This window comes from Nerophis lumbriciformis, linkage group LG07, assembly GCF_033978685.3.
Source record: "Nerophis lumbriciformis linkage group LG07, RoL_Nlum_v2.1, whole genome shotgun sequence".
In the NCBI taxonomy this organism is placed as follows: domain Eukaryota; kingdom Metazoa; phylum Chordata; class Actinopteri; order Syngnathiformes; family Syngnathidae; genus Nerophis; species Nerophis lumbriciformis.
Window position 1 is genome coordinate 32,718,488 of NC_084554.2, and position 19,864 is coordinate 32,738,351.

Here is a 19,864-nt window from a genome sequence, read left to right on the forward strand (position 1 = left end):
CCAAACTTCATGTGACCTTTCAATTAGCCCACGTACAGTACGCAGAGAGCTTCATGGAATGGGTTTCCATGGCCGAACAGCTGCATCTAAGCCATACATCACCAAGTCCAATGCGAAGCGTCAGATGCAGTGGTGTAAAGCACGTCACCACTGGACTCTAGAGCAGTGGAGACGCGTTCTCTGGAGTGATGAATCACACTTTTCCATCTGGCAATCTGATGGACGAGTCTGGGTTTGGAGGTTGCCAGGAGAACGGTACATTTTGGACTGCATTGTGCCGAGTGTGAAATTTGGTGAAGGAGGAATTATGGTGTGGGGTTGTTTTTCAGGAGTTGGGTTTGGCCCCTTAGTTCCAGTGAAAGGGGCTTTGAATGCTCCAGGATACCAAAACATTTTGGACAATTCCATACTCCCATCCTTGTGAGAACAGTTTGGAGCGGGCCCCTTCCTCTTCCAACATGACTGTGTGACAGTGCACAAAGCAAAGTCTATAAAGACATGGATGACAGAGTCTGGTGTGGATGAACTTGACTGGCCTGCACAGAGTCCTGACCTGAACCCGATAGAACATCTTTGGGATGAATTAGAACAGAGACTGAGAGCCAGGCCTTCTCAACCAACATCAGTGTGTGACCTCACCAATGCGCTTTTGGAAGAATGGTCGAAAATTCCTATAAACACACTCCGCAACCTTGTGGACAGCCTTCCCAGAAGAGTTGAAGCTGTAATAGCTGCAAAAGGTGGACCGACATCACATTGAACCCTATGGGTTAGGAATGGGATGGCACTTCAAGTTCATATGTGAGTCAAGACAGGTGGCCAAATACTTTTGGCAATATAGTGTGTATATACACACACACATATTTATATATATACATATACATATACGGTACATACATATATATATATATATATATATATATATATATATATATATATATATATATATATATATATATATATATATATATATATATATATGATGAAAACCAATGCTTCCCATCCAACCTGATGAAGCTTGAGAGGTGCTGCAAACAGGAATGCGCGAAACTGCCCAAAGATAGGTGTGCCAAGCTTGTGGCATCGTATTCAAAAAGACTTGAGGCTGTACTTTCTGCCAAAGGTGCATCAACCAAGTATTGAGCAAAGGGTCTGAATACTTATCTACATATGATTTGAGTTTTTTAAATTTAAAAAAAATTTGCAAACATTTCTGTTTAATAAAATTAACTTTTTTGATTTTTAGCAAATGGCTGCAATGAAACAGAGTGAAACATTTAAAGGGGTCTTTCTGTACCCACTGTATTTTGGGAATGTAATTAAAATTTTTAATTTATTATACAAATTTCTAATAATAAAGTCTTCTTTTAGAAGAAAAAATTATTATATTAGGGGAAAATTTACAAAATGTTCAAGTGCTGAGTCTAACATTTTGGGATGAAAAGTCATGAGTCAAAGAGTAAAAAAGTTTTCTTATGACGAGAAAAGATAAAACAATGCATTGGAGCAAACCTCCCGGTCAGCGTTGGCTCCCACTAAAACATGGCTCTAAAACCTCATGATGTTTGCATAGGCTTTAGGATGCAATGTAAATGTTTGTCATGTATTAGCTGCTTGGACAGGAGGATTTTGAAGCGCCGCTATTTCTGTGAGGCGTGTTTTTGCTTCATTGGACATTGTAAACCTCCTCAGTGTTGACTCAGCCCTCTGCAAAAACCTTCTCCCCTTACAGAGGACACAGTGGCCTACCTGTCCGAGTGCTGCTTGACCACTTGGTAGACTCTGAGGAGGAAGGTGTCGTTGCGGAACGCTCGGCTCACGCACTCCTTGTACAGGCGGAACTCGGCCGCCGTCACGGCCTCGCCCTCGGGGATCTGCGACAGGTTGAACTTAAACTCTTTGTGGTTGCGCCGCTGTGCAGAGAGCTGCCGGTCGTGCTCCACTGTGGGACACAAACACAACACTGTTAGCAGGATGATACAATTGGACTTTTTCCTTAAAGTGGGCTTTCTTTAATGCATACATTGCCTTCACAAATAAATGCCCTTCATTATATATTTCAGAAAATTAAAAAAAAAATTTGAGATGTAGTTTTATTTTCATCTTGTTCCTTAAAAGTAATACTGTCAGGCTTGTCCCTGACAGTTTGACTGTGTTTTAGTTTTTTCTCTGTGTTTGTCTTAGTTTCCTGTCAGCGCTTTTATTTTGTCTTCATTTCCTGAGTGTCTCCCTGAGTGCTGCTTCCCCTCAGCTGTGGCTGATTGGCACCTGGCCACACCTGGTGTCAATCAGCCAGCTACTATTTAAACCTGCCTTCTCCTCCAGTCATTGCTGGATCATTGTCGTTCCTACCTGTCGTGTCGTTGTTTGCTGTATGCTGTCGTTGCTACCTGTGTGCGTTAAGCTTTCCCTGGATCCTGTTCCTGCTTCCTGGTTTCTGGTTCGTGTTTTCCTTTTCTTATTTTTGAACATTAAAACCATGTTTTCTCGTACAATGCCTTCCGCCTTCTCTGCATCTTGGGGTTCGGCACCTACAAACTCTGACATAATGATCCAGCCAAATTCGAATCTCGCAGAGATGTCCATGGCAGAGAGGCTTAACAAAGCTTTGGACTTAATGGCTAATCTGAAGAAAAGTTCGGCCGCTTTTCAAGCCCTCTCCCACCCACCCCTGTCGTCTGTGGTCCTATCTGGGGACGTCTGGGATCCGTCCCTTGGGGGAGGGGCTATGAGTAGCAGTGCAGCTGGGGAGGCACAGCTACTTCTCGCCCCAGTGGGTCTGCAAGAGACGGCGCCATCATCTCCGGTGGGTCTGCAACCTACGGCGCCACCATGCACTCCAGTGAGCCGGCAGACGCCACCATGCACTCCGGTGGGCCGGCAGACGCCACCATGCACTCCGGTGGGCCGGCAGACGCCACCATGCACTCCGGTGGGCCGGCAGACGCCACCATGCACTCCGGTGGGCCGGCAGACGCCACCATGCACTCCGGTGGGCCGGCAGACGCCACCAGAGCCGGCCCAAGGCATAAGCGTACTAAGCGCTTGCTTAGGGCCCCGCGGCCACCAGGGGGCCCCCAAAAGCAATTAACAAAAAAATCTTATTTTTAATTTTTTGCATGTACGAGTCTGACTGATGATTTCTAAATGATCAAAGATATATTATTGTACAAAAACACAATTTTAGGTCAACAGAGTGCTGCTGCTGATCTAGGCTTAGTGATTCTTCCTGCCTCTCTTTAAATGTAAAGCTGCCTCTGCTGCACCTGTGACATTTGCCGCCTGCTATGGCGTCACATTAGTGCCAAAAATCCGAGCGCATAAAAACTGTTATCGCGCGCTGATTCTCCACTTTGTGCGCACGCACGACACCCTTTTGCGCGCGTGTGGTGCCTTTTTGCGCGCGCGCCGTCTCGGTCTGTGCGCTGGCATGTTTCGTTTTGGCACTTTGGGGGCGGGTATGCTTAGACGGCCCCTTCTTTCTGATTGGTCAGGCGAAACGCTCAGAGCCAATCAGAAGTATAGCAGGGCGGGTCATCGTCAATATGTATCAAGATTGTTATAGGCGCAAAGTTTTCACTTCTTCTTGAACATTTGTTTTCTAATTTATGGAATTTCTTTTGATTCAGCCATAAAATTAATGAAATCTTTGAATTTTGTTTTTAAAATGTTAAAAATAGCCTTTTAATAATGTATTCTGAAACAGTTTAAAATAATCAGAGAACTGACTATCACTGACCCTACACAACTATGTTGCACAATTAAGTCTTTTTTTTTATAGCGAAAGAGGTAATTTCAACAGGTGCAGCATCCTATGTCATATCTACATGTAATAAGATTTGTAACAAGGCAAACCGTTTGTAAATTGGTTGAAAATCGAGCAAGTTATGGTAATTTAATTGGTACATGTACTAATTAAATTACCATAACTTGCTTTGACATCAATGTAATGATTGAGGCTAGCTGTCCGAGGTAAGATGGCTACAACGTTGCTACGCTGGAGAATGATTGGTCATATGAAAAATGCTCAGAGCCAATCAGAAAGGAGGGGCTGTCTAAGCATACCTGTCCCCAAAGTGCCAAAAAAAAATGACAGCGCGAGGAGAGATGCCAGGAGTACACAGAGAGCGCGCAGAAAGGCACCGCGCGCGCGCAGAAAGGCACCGCGCCCGCGCAAAAAGACACCACGCGCGTGCAAAAGGGTGTCGCGCGCGCACAAAGTGGAGAATCAGCGCGCGATAACAGTTTTTATGCGCTTGGATTTTTGGCACTAATGTGACGCCATATCTTTCCTCTCAGATTCAGACAGGACTGAGCAGGTGATCAGAGGACCACTGTCTATTAAGGAGAACTTTTCATTCCCCAAACGGCATGATGGCCGAAGTTTTCATTATCATTATACCTACAGACAGCTAGTCAATGGGGAAAAAGTCAAGCGTAGCTGGCTGACTTATTCAAGAAGTAAAGATGCAGTCTATTGCTTTTGCTGCAAATTATTTTCCAAAAAGTCCTTAAAACTGGCAGCCGAGGGACAGCGGGATTGGGTCAACATAGGTGCACTGCTGAAACAGCATGAAAACAGTGAAGATCATTGTAGCAACATGGTGAAATGGAAGGATTTTGCCTTGCGTCTTTCAAAGGGGAAAACTATTGATGAATTTAACTTCAGTAGACTGCGCTCTCTTTGTACAAAGTAAACATTAAATATGAACAATTAACTAAAAATGTAAACTAGTAATTAAAGACTAATATGTACAAGACTGATGAGACAAGATGACACTTTTACTGTAAATACAAAGCTTTATCACTTGGACTGTTCAACCCCAGGCCACTCTTGTAGCTGAATGTTTTCTACATTTTAAGATTAGGAACCATATGTGGCACTCTGGACATCATTCGTTCATTCATTGGTATTATTTATGTTCTTAACTGGGCCACCCCTATATCTTTATAAATGACATGTCATTTGTAAAGACATGCCAGGCTGACAATAGGATAATGTAAACAACACTGCCAGAGCCGCAATGAGTTTATAGTAGGTGTGTGAATGATCAACAATCAATATTATTGGCAGAAATAGAGGGCCCCAAAATCAAATTTTGCTTAGGGCCCCATGGAGGCTTGGGCCGGCACTGGACGCCACCATGCACTCCGGTGGGCCGGCAGACGCCACCATGCACTCCGGTGGGCCGGCAGACGCCACCATGCACTCCGGTGGGCCGGCAGACGCCACCATGCACTCCGGTGGGCTGGCAGACGCCACCATGTACTCCGGTGGGTCTACAACCTACGGCACCACCATCCTCCTCTCTGGTGGGCCAGCAGCAGAGGGCGCCACCATCCTCCTCTCCGGTGGGCCAGCAGCAGAGGGCGCCACCATCCTCCTCTCCGGTGGGCCAGCAGCAGAGGGCGCCACCATCCTCCTCTCCGGTGGGCCAGCAGCAGTGGGCGCCACCATCCTCCTCTCCGGTGGGCCAGCAGCAGAGGGCGCCACCATGCACTCCGGTGGGTCTACAATCCACGGGGCCACCATCGTCTCCGGTGGGCCAGCAGAGGGCGCCACCACCATCGTCTCCGGTGGGCCAGCAGAGGGCGCCACCACCATCGTCTCCGGTGGGTCCTCCCATGCCGGCGGTCGAGCCGCCTCGCCAATTGCGGCGGCGTTCAACTCGCCGTCGCCACCTAACTCTTCCCCGCTGGTTGCGGGGACACTTGGCCTGGTGGCCCACCTCCTTGTCCTCCCTCCACCCTCCCGTGACTTTGGACTTTTTTGGGGGGGGGTTCTAGAACGTCTGGTATCCGTTATAGGAAGGGGGGCTACTGTCATGCTTGTCCCTGACAGTTTGACTGTGTTTTAGTTTTTTCTCTGTGTTTGTCTTAGTTTCCTGTCAGCGCTTTTATTTTGTCTTCATTTCCTGAGTGTCTCCCTGAGTGCTGCTTCCCCTCAGCTGTGGCTGATTGGCACCTGGCCACACCTGGTGTCAATCAGCAAGCTACTATTTAAACCTGCCTTCTCCTCCAGTCATTGCTGGATCATTGTCGTTCCTACCTGTGTGCGTTAAGCTTTCTCTGGTTCGTGTTTTCCTTTTCTTATTTTTGAACATTAAAACCATGTTTTCTCGTACAATGCCTTCCGCCTTCTCTGCATCTTGGGGTTCGGCACCTACAAACTCTGACAAATACATTTATAAAAAGTTACGTAACACTGCAAGAAAAAAATCTCCATTTTATAGGAATTAAGTCTTTAATAACTATATAAAGATGAAAAGTTGTGATTTTATGAGAATAAAGTTGTAATACGACCAAAAAAAATTCCTGTTTTCAAGGATAAACTCCAAATGCTACAAGGGGAAAATATATATATTGTTTTACAATATGAGAAAAGCCTAAAGTGTGTGTAAAAAAAAGGGGGGGAAATGCTAAAAAATGAAATCCTAATATTACAAGAAAATAAGTTGTATTACTGTATTTTACGAACAAATATGAATTATAACTTAACTATTATAAAATATAACTTACTAAAAAAAAGAACAAAAATCTGAAATTTAAAAAAAATTTGGTCATAATACTACACGGAAAAAAGTAAAATTAACAAGAAAAAAAGGGAAATAGTTTACAAGAATTTACTTTGATTAATTGTATTCAAAATAGAGGGAAAAAACAATTTAAAGTATAAAGTGTTAGTATTATGAAGGGTTTTTTTTTTCAATGAAGAAATTCTAAACTGTATTAGGAAAAATAAATTGTAATATTACAACTATAAAAATAAAGATTAGAGAATAGGTCATAAAAAATGGTTACCGTAAACGACCACAATGTATTATTGTCGGGCACTGATACTGAATCTATGATCTTTGTCAAAATTAGGTATGTGCCGATCGATCAATATCTGCTGATTTTTGTGAAAAAGTATGTGATTGCTATTGCCGATTACTGCTGGCCACAAACAGATCACCTCTGGCTGACACTGTATTTACTTTAAATGTAATTAATATATTTAAAATCAAGAGTAAGATTACTAATTCAGTGTTAATATGTACTGTCGCTATCAAAATTTTACATACACTTGTAAAGAACATAATGTCATGGCTGTCTTGAGTTTCCAATAATTTCTACAACTCTTATTTTTTTGTGATAGAGTGATTGAAGCACATACTTGTTGGTCACCAAAAACATTCATGAAGTTTGGTTCTTTTATGAATTTATTATGGGTCTACTGAAAATGTGACCAAATCTGCTGGGTCAAAAGTATACATACAGCAATGTTAATATTTGGTTGCATGTCCCTTGGCAAGTTTCACTGCAATGAGGGGCTTTTGGTAGCCTTCTGGTTGAATTTTTGACCACTCCTCTTGACAAAATTGGTGCAGTTCAGCTAAATGTGTTGGTTTTCTGACATGGACTTGTTTCTTCAGCATTTTCCACATGTTCTCAATGGGGTTTAAGTCAGGACTTTGGGAAGGCCATTGTAAAACCTTAATTCTAGCCTGATTTAGGCATTCCTTTGCCACTTTTGATGTGTGTTTGGGGTCATTGTCCTGTTGGAACATCCAACTGCGCCCAAGACCCAAACTCCGGGCTGATGATTTTAGGTTGTCCTGAAGAATTTGGAGGTAATCCTCCTTTTTTATTGTCCCATTTACTCTCTGTAAAGCACCAGTTCCATTGGCAGCAAAACAGGCCCAGAGCATAACGGTAGGAGTGGTGTTCCTGGGATTGAAGGCCTCAAATTTTCTCTTCCAAACATATTGCTGGGTATTGTGGCCAAACAGCTCAATTTTTGTTTCATCTGACAACAGAACTTTCCTCCAGAAGGTCTTATCTTTGTCCATGTGATGTCAGATGAAACAAAAATTGTGTTGTTTGGCCACAATACCCAGCAATATGTTTGGAGGAGAAAAAGCGAGGCCTTTAATCCCAGGAACACCACACCCACCGTCAAGCATGGTGGTGGTAGTATTATGCTCTGGGCCTGTTTTGCTGCCAATATAACTGGTGCTTTAAATGGGACAATGAAAAAGGAGGATTACCTCCAAATTCTTCAGGACAACCTAAAATCATCAGCCCGGAGGTTGGGTCTTGGGCGCAGTTGGGTGTTCCAACAGGACAATGACCCCAAACACACGCCAAACGTGGTAAAGGAATGGCTAAATCAGGCTAGAATTAAGGTTTTAGAATGGCCTTCCCAAAGTCCTGACTTAAACGTGTGGACAATGCTGAAGAAACAAGTCCATGTCAGAAAACCAACAAATTTAGCTGAACTGCACCAATTTTGTCAAGAGGAGTGGTCAAAAATTCAACAAGAAGCTTGCCAGAAGCTTGTGGATGGCTACCAAAAGCGCCTTATTGCAGTGAAACTTGCCAATGGACATTTAACGAAATATTAACATTGCTGTATGTATACTTTTGACCCAGCAGATTTGGTCACATTTTCAGTAAACCCATAATAAATTCATAAAAGAACCAAACTTCATGAATGTTTTTTTGTGACCAACAAGTATGTGCTCCAATCACTCTATCACAAAAAAATAAGAGTTATAGAAATTATTGAAAACCATGACATGACATTATGTTCTTTACAAGTGTATGTAAACTTTTGACCGCGACTGTAAGTGGGCCCTCTGTAGGTCAAAAAGGTTAAGAACTCCTGTTTTAAACAATACCAATAAACAATGGATTAGTAAACTTTAAGAAATGTAGATGGAGCATGGAAGTAAGCTGTTATTAACAAGTTTATTTAATAAGAGTCGAGAGAGAGGATAATATAACTGCAACCCCGAAAGGGACAAGCGGTAGAAAATGGATGGATGGATGGATTTTAATAGTCCGGCCCGCGTGTGCACAGATTTTCCTCCATGCGGCCCCTGACCTAAAATGAGTTTGACATACCTGTTGTAGATAGAAGATATGTTTTGCCCATGTTGAGACCTATCACTAAATTAACCTCATAGTTGTTTTTAAACTGTGGGATTTTATCAACTGTGTGAAAACTTTGCAAAGACTACAATCATAATTCATAATGCATGTAAAATAAAGCCCTGTTATCAGCAAGCTTTTGATTTTCCTGGGTGGCACCACTAACTTTCAGCATGAAAAAAGCAAAACCTGACAGACATGTTTGCTACATAATAACGTGTATGGCAACCCATTGATTCCTGTGTCACATGCCGATTTCCCTCCCACAGCAAAGAGCCTGCAGACACTTTGATGGCCTGATATAACCTAAGAGGCAGAAATAGCAAAACCTCAAAAAATGTGCTCAATCCTGCAAAAATGTGCAACCTAATAAATTACAACAAATCATATACACACACACACACACACACAAAGTTGGTCATTTTCACTGAGGTTGAACAGGCCGCACTTTCACCACCGCAGACTGGAAGTGCAGACGGACTGGCAACCGAAGATGGATTTACGCGCCCAATGCAGCGCCAACTCCTAATTGTTACGTACACGTCAAACGGTGCGTGGAAGACGCCACTTAGCCACACAATTGTTTGGATTTGTAAATACGATGGGACTCCAAAAAGGAAGGACCCAGTGTATCATTAAGGACGGTTTTAGGGTGAATGTGTGTGTAAATAAAGAACGTAAAATCTGCTTGCACTGCAGATGCTGCCACACACACACACACACACACACACACACACACACACACTAGTGTATATAGGCCAGTTACTGCGTGGGCGTACCACATTTCACTGTGCTTGAGACAACGAACACCGCCAAATGATTAATAATTACCACTTTTTATCTCCACTGATTCCAGCTCACACTTACATAATCTAAGAATATTGACTATTAAGAACATCACTATATCTTTATATACTGTACTCATTACAAAATTAAATGAGTTGAAAATGTAAAAATGGATAGTTTTACTATTACGAGAAAAAGGTCGGACTTTCTACAAGAATTAAATTGTAATATTTTGGGAAGAAAAGTCATCATTTTGTAAGAATAAAGTTATACTATAAGAAATGTTTTTATTAGTAATAATTACAATTTTATAAGAATTAAGTTGGAATATTTTGGGCAAAAATGTTTACAAAAATACAGTTGAGAGAAAAGTTACAAGAAAAATAAGTCAGAAACAAGCTGTAAAAAATTGTAATAAGAAAACAAACTATAGCCTATTTTAGAGGGGACAAAGTCATAATACTGCAAGAAAAACACTGTCTTAATAGTACAAACAAAATAAATATTTGTAAGGAACAAGATGTTACAGTGCAAAAAAACAAACCTCACTAATTTTAGGGAAGGCAAGAAAAATACAGTTTCCAAGAGTTAGGATTTAATTTGGGAAAAAAAAGGACATTTTTACAACAATAATATTCTGGAAGAAAAACTCACAAATTTACGAGAATAAAGTCTTACTAATAAGAGTAAAATGTAACATTAGAAAAATATATGAATTTCATAGGAATTATAGTCTATATAATTAGTATATTTTAGGTTAAAAAAAAAATCTTAAATTAATTGTATTCATTGATCTAATTATAAATATAAACTATTCAAAAAAACAAGAAAAAGTCCTATGAGAAAATAATTAAATATTGCTATTTCAAATAATAGGTAAAAAAGTATTTAAAAAAAAAAAATGTTTACAGAATAAATCTGAATGGGATCTGCACTTTTTTGGAATTTTGCCATTCACAATCTTTTCGTAAGACAAGAACACATGTTTTTCTTTTTTTATGCATTCTAAATCGTAAATAAACGCTATAGCAATAGATGGCTAACAATGCAGGTAATCGGAGTACTCTATTGTGCCTAAAAAACCCTATAAAAACATCCAAAAACCTTCAAAGTTTATACACGCTGTATGTATGTATGTACAGTATGTATGTATTTTAAATAACAGGCACATTCATAATACCATGTAATATTTACCGTATTTTGCTAATTTTAAGCATTACCGGAACAAATCATGGCAGACTTAATGAGGACCAGCTTCAACTGGAGCCTGAATATAAGGAGGATGGACTACAAGTTTCAAAAGCTGCGTGAAAAATCTAGCTCGAGTGAAACACTAAGCATTATGCAGCTAAGTGCTAAAAAAATATATGCAAACTATGAACATACTAAAACAATCACTGACAGTACAATGCCTCCACTCACTGGTATGCCGACAAATAGGATGTTTATATCTTTCAGCACAAACTTATGTCCCCTGTTTAGATGGTGAATTAATCTTAATCCCCACTCCTCAGGTAAAAAAAAAGTGGGAGCAAACAAGCATATTGTCGCATCTTCCTTCAAAGTCTTTCAGTCGAAATTGAAATTAATAGCTGACCAACTTCTCGGCTTATGACCACAATCCTTTATTATACAAGTGTGAGGCATGATTTATAATGTAGCACAAACCGTGACCAACTAAAAGAGGCGATGCAGCGACAGCAGCTCAGTATGTTAATAGCTGCACAAGCTAGTTACCTCTCTATGATCAAAGCGCCGTGATATCAAAAGTAGTTCCTCTGTGTTAGCTCTTACAATAACATGGTTAACAATGGTTAATATGCAGGTCACTACATGTAAATGAGTATTGTTGGCGATTTTTGGAGGGCTTTATAGGCGGAATAGATGACTTCTATTAGCTACCTTGTTAGCCACCGCTTGAATCCCCTTTCGCATGAGAAAATAACATGACCAGAAAAAAAAAGTGGACAATAAAAGGGAGACAAGACTAAATCAATTTTGTATAATTATTTAAAAAGCTTTACCCCAACTTTCCAAAGTATTCTATGTGAAACTATTCCGGCTTTTAGCACGTAATGGCGTAAACTATGTTGCACGTAACACACACACACACGCATGTATTAGTGTTGTGTCAGCTAATGATAGCGATTGAGCAAAGTTTGTCGTCTAACGTTAGCTATCATTGAATGAATATTCTATGGTACGTGTGTAACAGACAGCGGTGAGTGACAGCCATTTTTTAAAATATGTTCTGTTTAACCATAGATGGAAGCATAAGCTAGCTGATGACATTCATTTTACATTTTTTGCTTTTAAAAATGTAACTTTGAGAAAAGTTGCAAAAAGCCCCTTTTAATGAATAATTTAGACCAGTGGTTCTTAACCTTGTTGGAGGTACCGAACCCCACCAGTTTCATATGCGCATTCACCGAACCCCAACCATAATCATAAACTGATGTTGTTATATTAAAGAAATACTAATAAAGGTAAAAAAAAAGTTAAAGTTAAAGTACCAATGATTGTCACACACACACTAGGTGTGGCGAAATTATTCTCTGCATTTGACCCATCACCCTTGATCACCCCCTGGGAGGTGAGGGGAGCAGTGGGCAGCAGCGGTGGCTGCGCCCGGGAATCATTTTGGTGATTTAACCCCCAATTCCAACCCTTGATGCTGAGTGCCAAGCAGGGAGGTAATGGGTCCCATTTTTATAGTCTTTGGTATGACTCGGCCGGGATTTGAACTCCCAACCTACTGATCTCAGGACGGACACTCTAACCACTAGGCCACTGAGTAGGTATATCTTACAAACGGAGAGTTACAGGAATGTACACATGATCCCATGTTTACATCTCATTGTGCAACATGTGAATGTTTTAGTGGGAACTAAATGAGATTTCTGAAAGGGGTACACATTATTTCCAAAGCAGGACCCCCCACCCAGACATATAATACTAGTACACAGCTCATGAAAAACAATATGTTATAGTCATTGTAAGTGGGTCAAAACACTTATGTTAGAAAATAATCTCATGGAAATGACTGCTGTCATTTGATTACAATAATAAAACATTGAACTTGTTATTTAGTCAGGTTTGGGACAGGTGTGCTGCAGGTGTGACCACAGTGCATGTGCATGTCTGACGTCGCTCACATGTTCTCCACCGAATGCTCAAGGAGTTTTTGCATTTGCTCACACATATGGAAAATTAGAGGGAACATTGTTTGGGGGTATCCATAATACGCCAACAGGGAGAAGTTTTTGTTTACATTATGAGTCAGGTGTGTCTTGACCTCCGCGACGGAGGCTCTGCCGAACCCCTGGGGCCGACTCACCGAACCCCTAGGGTTCGATCGAACCCAGGTTAAGAACCACTGATTTAGACAAATTTAAGACAATGTCTTGCATCTTCCATGACTTCAGCGCATGCTGGTTATATTTTGACAATATTATTTAACAGGGAGTAAGAACGGGTAGAGCAGGTCTTATTAAGTCAATATTTCCCATGTCGTTAGAGAGATTTTATTTTATTACATTTTATTTTGAAGGCCCATTTACGGGCCAAACGTGAGGTAAGAAGTCCAATCTATTTCTGTCCCAGAGCCAGGCTCGTTAAAAACATTCTGGTCATTTTACGACGTAGGGACACGCCTAAAATGAACCAATGACACATTTTGTTCCTCGAGTCCGAATTGATGTGAAAAAAAGCAAATCAGGTTGTAACACGAAGGTGCCAAGACCACGCTGACCTGGCACCCGCGCATTGCCAACTTACATAAACTCAGGTGACAAACCAAGCAGAACGAGAGAACGGGTGAAGAAATAGTGCTCATTAGAGATGCATACTGTATTACAAAGGCAAGCACCAATTGGGACTGAGATTACACATTGACCACATACAGTAAATCATACATACATCTTGTGTGTGTGCACGCGTTGTCACAGTACTCTTAAAATAAATGACTTTATAACACTCTGCCAACACCTTGGAGTGATAATAAAGAAATGAATGACTTTGTGACAGGAAGGATTGTCGATAAACCCCAGAGTAGGGGTTAAGAGTTTTAAAAGTAGTGTAAAGTGGTGTATAAAAGTATTCATATTTGAATTTATTCGTTTTATTTTATTTAAACTGGAAGAAATGTAGAGTATATAATTGTAATATTAAACTACAAACAAAATGCAATACTTATTTTATTTTGAATACAAATCAATTATTATAATTGAACGTTTGAAATATAATAAAAATTTGTATATTTTGTAACATAAATTATGAATCAAAACGTATTAATGGAATAATGGTAAACAAAATCTAAATATAATAATTATAAAGTTAAAAGATAAGTATTTTAATACACATTTTTAAGAAGTTATAATTGGATAAATCAATGTATTATTCATTACATTTGTTTTAAATGTATTTAAATTGTATTCAAACTTATCAAATTAATTAACTCATTTTGGACTTCTAACTTGAATTAAGCACACATAAAAGTTCAGAATCAGCAGTAATAATTAAAATCCATGTAGTGCAGTGTTTATAAAAAAAAATATTTTGTACATGTTATGATTTACATTTAATGTTTTACATTATGATGTATATATTTCATTTTATTTTTAGATAAACCCTTCCAATACGAATAAACGGATTCTGTTCGTCTAACTTTGATGTACCGAGAGGAATAGTTATAAATACATTATTTTTGTTTTCTGTTTAGCAGGTTGAAGGAATGTGGTTTTGTGGGACTGTGGTTTGTAGCATAAAAAGAAAAAAGGGGAAGTAATGCATGCTTTTAGAACAATCTCCCTTCATCCCACAGCTAAAATGTTGAAATGAGTCCATCCAGATGAACAGTGGAATAAAACCGTGAAGTATGAGGAAGCTGCAGCCTCACGTCCCACACAATCATGCACTTTACCACTAAAGATCTCTCTTTGCGCGTGGGCGTCACACAGCACTGTGTTAAGTAGCAATGCAGCTGCTTGTGCGTCTGCTCAACTTGTAAATTGTACTTTTGGTGTTGTATGTTTGTCGTTGTGTTCGCAGCTTGCAGCGGTGAAGATCCGCGATGCATCACACCAAAGTGGGGTGGGAGGGGGATGCTTGTGTGTCCATAAAAGAGTTCCTGACAGTTGAAGGCAGGCATAGGAGCAAATGACAGAGAAAGAAGAGGAGTAGATGTCAAGAGCAGATGGAGGAACGACCACGTCTGTCTGGAGAGAAAACGGAGGAGGAAAGAACATTTGGGATGTGATGGGAAGACGAGATTGATTAAATAGAGGCAAACTATTTACATATTATAAGTAGCATCAGGTAGGGATGTGCTCTCTTATGGAATAATACCATTTACCCACAATGCATCATTGCATTAATAGGTGACCAGACAAAAAAAGACACTAAATGAGGACAAGACAGCAAACAGCCGTCAAATGTTACTTAGCGCACCAAGAATCTGTCAAGACGGTCAGAGACTTTGTGGACAGCCGCACCAATGTCCAAAGCATGACAGGAATTTCTCTGTGTTTATGTAATTACACCCCCAATCTTTTTCTGATCACCAAATAGAAGTCAGCCGCAAACTTTGGACATTTTTCCACAAGATAATCACAATCAGAGATCTTAGACGCCGAGGCGTGAATGCAGTCAAAGACCATGTATGTGACAGGGGAGCTCTTCTCTTTAAAGGCGTGCAGCAAAAACACAAGTCAAATACCCTCTGTGTCAGTGTTTTTCAAGCTTTTTTGAGGCAAGGCACATTTTTTTCATTAAAAAATCCGGAGGCACACCACCAGCAGAAAACGTTAAAAAATGAAACTCCACCAGGTCATAGTGCCTTATTTTGAGATTGTTGGTGTTTTCCTGTGTGTAGTGCTTTAGTTCTTGTCTTGCGCTGTTATTTTGGTGGCCCTTCCTGTTTTGTTGGTGTTTTCCTGTAGCAGTTTCATGTCTTCCTTTGAGCGCTATTCCGCGCACCTGCTTTGTGTTAGCAAGCCAGGCTATTTACGTAGTTGCTAACCTTCTTTGTGTGGACATTGTTGATTGTCATGTCATGTACGGATGTACTTTGTGGACGCCGTAAGTTTTTGCTGTCGTCCAGCATTCTGTTTACTTTGTAGCCAGTTCAGTTTTACTTTCGTTTTGCATAGCCATTGCCTTTTCCTTTCCATTTAGTTCATTTTTGGTTTAAGCATTACATACCTTTTTACCTGCACGCTGCCTCCCGCTGTGGTCTGCATATTGGGGTCACAACAAACCATCCTCGTCTCACCCGACACATTCCGATTTTTACAAAGCAATTAACTACCTGCTGCCACCTACTGACATGGAGTATTACGTGGTTACCCTGACGAGTTTTACACAGCACAGACACTAAGCAACGGCACATTATTTGCAGATTGTAATTATTGATTTGCAAAAAAATATTTTTTGGACCAATTAGGTGAAGTTGCATAATTTCCCAAGGCACACCAGACAATATCTCACGGCACAGTGGTTGAAAAACACTGCTCTATGTAACCAGAACTATTTACGGTTTAAGGATGTACTGCAGAAACGCAAGTCAAAGATCCTCTGTGTGACGGGAGTGCTCTGCTGTTTTTAATGACCTACAGCAAAAATGTTCAAGGATTCTCTCTTGTGACAGGAATAACCTGCTGTCTTTTAGAACTTTCTGCAAAGATCCTCCATGTGATGTGTTTAATGATTTACAGCAAAAATGTTTCTTTATTTGACAGGAGTAACCTGCAGTTTTTAAGAATCCTCTGTAAAAAAAATATATATATATATATTTACTTAAAATGCTAGCCAAAGAGCCTCTTTGTGACAGGGATGCTTTTCTTTAGTAACAGTTCCCTGGTCAATGGTTTATTTTCCAAATAGAGTGACAGCTTGTAAATAACACATCACTGAGTGTGCAATGTCTTTGTGTTGTGTTAAATACAACCCACATGAATGGGAAGTGTGTGCTGTCACTGCTTTTTGTTTACGAGCAGCGTTTTTGCGTGCGTTTATTTTCTCGTCTAAAGAGTGCCAAGCACGGCCCAAGAGAGAACAGGATGTTGGAGAAGGCACAGAATTGGAGTTAAAACACCAAGCACCTGCACAAATACGATGGTTTTCTCATTTGAGTCTTGAAAAGGTTGGAATTGAAGTGCATTGACAATGCGGGGACACAGAAAGTCAAAACGTATTTAATGAGGTGCTCTCTTAGCGCAATTATTTTAACCACACTTCCTGGTTCTGTAATGTTATTTTTTTCAAAAGTGGACCAACATAGCTGTGATTTAAAATGCATTAATGTAATTTATGAACAAGTATATTGGACAACAGAACTGATGCTGTCATAGCGACAAGGAGCAAACTGCCCAGTCAGCATTAATAACAGTTCATTGTAGCTAACTAACACTGTAATGATGGTGACACGCATGAGATAATTTTAAAGGGCATGCAGAGCTACTGGATGCTGACTATTCATCTTGTGGAGAGAGCGGTAGGTTGCCTACAGCCCCAGTTTCCCATATTTTTTGGTTTTGACATCGGGACTATAGGGCGATCAAAATAGAGCAGTGCTTCTTTGTGTTGTTGTAATAACTAGGGATGTCCGATAATGGCTTTTTGCCGATATCCGATATTGTCCAACTCTTTAATTACCGATACCGATATCAACCGATAACGATATATACAGTCGTGGAATTAACACATTATTATGCCTAATTTGGACAACCAGGTATGGTGAAGATAAGGTCATTTTTAAAACTAACAAAATAAAATAAGATAAATAAATTAAAAACATTTTCTTGAATAAAACAGAAAGTAAAACAATATAAAAACAGTTACATAGAAACTAGTAATTAATGAAAATGAGTAAAATAAACTGTTAAAGGTTAGTACTATTAGTGGACCAGCAGCACGCACAATCATGTGTGCTTACGGACTGTATCCCTTGCAGACTGTATTGATATATATTGATATATAATGTAGGAACCAGAATATTAATAACAGAAAGAAACAACCCTTTTGTGTGAATGAGTGTGAATGGGGAGGGAGGTTTTTTGGGTTGGTGCACTAATTGTAAGTGTATCTTGTGTTTTTTATGTTGATTTAATTTATAAAACAAAACAAAAAAAAACGATACCGATAATTTCCGATATTACATTTGAAAGCATTTATCGGCCGATATTATCGGACATCTCTAGTAATAACCATTGTCATGTAGAAATACGCTGCTGTTTTCTATTTTAGTCATTTCAATTTTAAATTTTTCTCCCAGCTCAGCTTGTCAGTCGTGAAGTATTCAGACAAGCATCTCCACATTATATTCGGTGTGTAATACTTGTGGATGAGATGCAATCACACATACTGACACACAGGTATGACAATGGAGACGGCAAAAAACGAGCTGTTGATAGCGCACAGTCTAAGGGCCACGGCTCAGATATTTATCTGAGCAAAAGGCCCAGCACAGGAGCAATTACAGCATATTATCCACCTACTGCCGAGAGTCTAGAGACATGAAGCCACACATATTGACAGTAAACGTGTGCCCTGACCTTCATCATTATGTTTCTTATCTTCTATGGAATGCGGTGGAATGGGGACAGAGCTAAGGACTGTACTCAGAACTAAACATTTCATGAGGAACCTCTGCCTGCCATTGACGCTGGATGACTTCTAAGTTCAACCTTTCTCCATGGGAAACAATGTAAAGGGAATGCATTCGTTCCAGGCTCAAAGTCTTAAAATTTTTTTGAAATTAAGTCAAACTAGGCTACGTTCAGACTGCAGGGTATGATGTAACCTGTGTGACATTTTGGTCTCATATTTGCGATGGTCGCGTTCCCAGGATGCAAAGGATGGCAGGACGCAGCATGCAAGTACGGTAAGCAAGTCTTTAATTCCATACAACGATGTCAAAGACAAGGATAGTTAGCCGCTAGAAAGCGCACGCAAGGCACAGGATAAACTGTGCAAGTAGGCAACTAAACAAACGTAAATGGTCTCTAACTGTGCCGGTGCCGGTGGGGCGGGGGCGGTCTTCCCGTCCGGTTGCGGGGAGTCTCTGGGTCCCTCGGGCGGGGCGTCTCGCCTTTCTGCCCGTGTGGGGTGTGGTCTCTCGCTGGCTTGGGGTCTGGCTGTCCCCTGCTTTTCTCGTGCCCTGTCCTCTGCCGGGTGCGTCTGTCTGCGGCCTGCTGCTGGCCCTTGTGGGCGGTACGGTGGGTCGGGCTCTGGGGTTCCTGTCGCTGGCCGGCTTGGCTGCGTGGGGGCGGTGGTCCCTGGTTCCCTGGGCACCACGCCTCCTGTTTGTGGGTTGGGCTCTCGGGGGTGATGGGGCCGTGCTCTGGCTCCCACGCACTCTGGGAGTCGAATGTATTGTACATGCAAATTCACATATGCTCACATACGTACATAGGTACCTACGCTCCCACATACATACACAAATACAGTACATATTTACCTACCTAATGTTCGTACATCCACACGCACATTCAATATACAAACATACACATACAGTACATATACATTCACTGTACAAACACATATACACATTCTGTACATATACATTCATTGTACAAACACATATACACATTCTGTACATATACAAGTACATATGCATACTTACACTCATGCACATAATCACGTTTCATCAAACATATATTAACGTTGTTGCCCTAGGGTAAACTGGGTGTAACACATGGCACACTGACAAAGCTTAACCTATTGTGACTATAACAATCTACAAGGTTAATGTAGGTTGCTTCTCTTTCTCCCCCTCCATTTTTCTGCATTCTTTCGTATCTCACGTTATCATTACGTATATGTATTGTTGCATTTAAACAACTGTATTGTTGATAATAAAGGTAAATTATTGGTATTGTTCATTATCAATAGCGCTATTTCTATTGGTATTTGTATTGATCCATTTGTAGTGTAATAATGCTCATTGTTATTTCTGTATTATTTTTTATTTTTCGCTAACTGCTTATTTGCTATTACTTTTACCATCATATTTGTACATGTCATATTTGCTGATGTTGCTCTATTGTTGTTTTTGTTGTTGTTGTTGTTTGCTGTTGTTGTTTTTGTCTCTCTGTCTAATCCCCCTCTTGTCCCCACAATTTCCCCCTCTGTCTTCTTTTTTTTTCTCTTTCTATCCCCTCCT

The 19,864-nt window shown here is 40.5% G+C and overlaps 1 protein-coding gene across 1 annotated transcript in view; it reads right to left on the minus strand.

The window, feature by feature from the left end:
* Positions 1-19,864, minus strand: part of bmp6 (bone morphogenetic protein 6) — a 94,241-nt gene that overhangs the window by 40,482 nt on the left and 33,895 nt on the right. The window contains exon 2 of the mRNA XM_061965453.1: positions 1,750-1,942. Within this exon, the coding sequence (XP_061821437.1) occupies positions 1,750-1,942 (193 nt within the window). The remainder of the gene's footprint in view (positions 1-1,749; positions 1,943-19,864) is intronic.